The 621-nt window shown below is 36.6% G+C and overlaps 1 protein-coding gene across 1 annotated transcript in view; it reads right to left on the bottom strand.

The window, feature by feature from the left end:
* LOC107594191 (probable E3 ubiquitin-protein ligase HERC1) overlaps window positions 1-621 on the bottom strand; it is a 55,255-nt gene that overhangs the window by 29,623 nt on the left and 25,011 nt on the right. Inside the window, 2 exon segments of the mRNA XM_016284157.1 lie at window positions 78-198; window positions 535-617. Of these exon segments, the coding sequence (XP_016139643.1) occupies window positions 78-198; window positions 535-617 (204 nt within the window).

Raw genomic sequence — 621 nt, 5'->3', positions numbered from 1 at the left:
ACAGCATTGTGAAAATATGTTCAGTATAATATATGCTACATAAATGAATATATTGAATGTGTGCTCAAATACACTACCTATGTGGTGCTTGTTAGCTTGCAGGGCTTTCTCTAATGTGACTGACAGCTGCTGATAAATCTTATGAACAGCAGTCTGAATGTCCATCTGTAAACTTTTCTTGGCCGCTCTGACTCCATCCTACAAGGAAAACAAAGGACATGCAGAGCATAGCATAAATAATAACATTCAAAATGATTTATCATAACATTTCAGTTCTTGAAACCCAGTTGATTGTTCTAGATGTGTTAAAGCAAGAAGACTGAATTGCTCACAGACATTTAGCGATTTTCTCAATCAGGCCTAATGCCCACATGCCAGCCTAAATTAGCACATATTAAGCCAGCATGACCTAAAAAAGTTCAACTGTATTTAAAAACACTGATGAGTGCAGTAAATCAATGTTGAATAATATGACGCATATTCAAAAAAAATTTATCTTCTTCAGTACCTCTAATGATTAGATGGAACAATTACCTGGTAATGGTGTAATTGGACACTCTCGCCCTTTGGTCCCCTATTGCAAACAGCACCAAGGCCAAAACATCCTGATAAGAATTGCAG

Source organism: Sinocyclocheilus grahami, unplaced genomic scaffold, assembly GCF_001515645.1.
Source record: "Sinocyclocheilus grahami isolate Dianchi unplaced genomic scaffold, SAMN03320097.WGS_v1.1 scaffold10.1, whole genome shotgun sequence".
NCBI lineage: Eukaryota > Metazoa > Chordata > Actinopteri > Cypriniformes > Cyprinidae > Sinocyclocheilus > Sinocyclocheilus grahami.
Note: the sequence above shows the minus strand (reverse complement) of the source record. Positions and strands in the feature narration are given on the sequence as shown.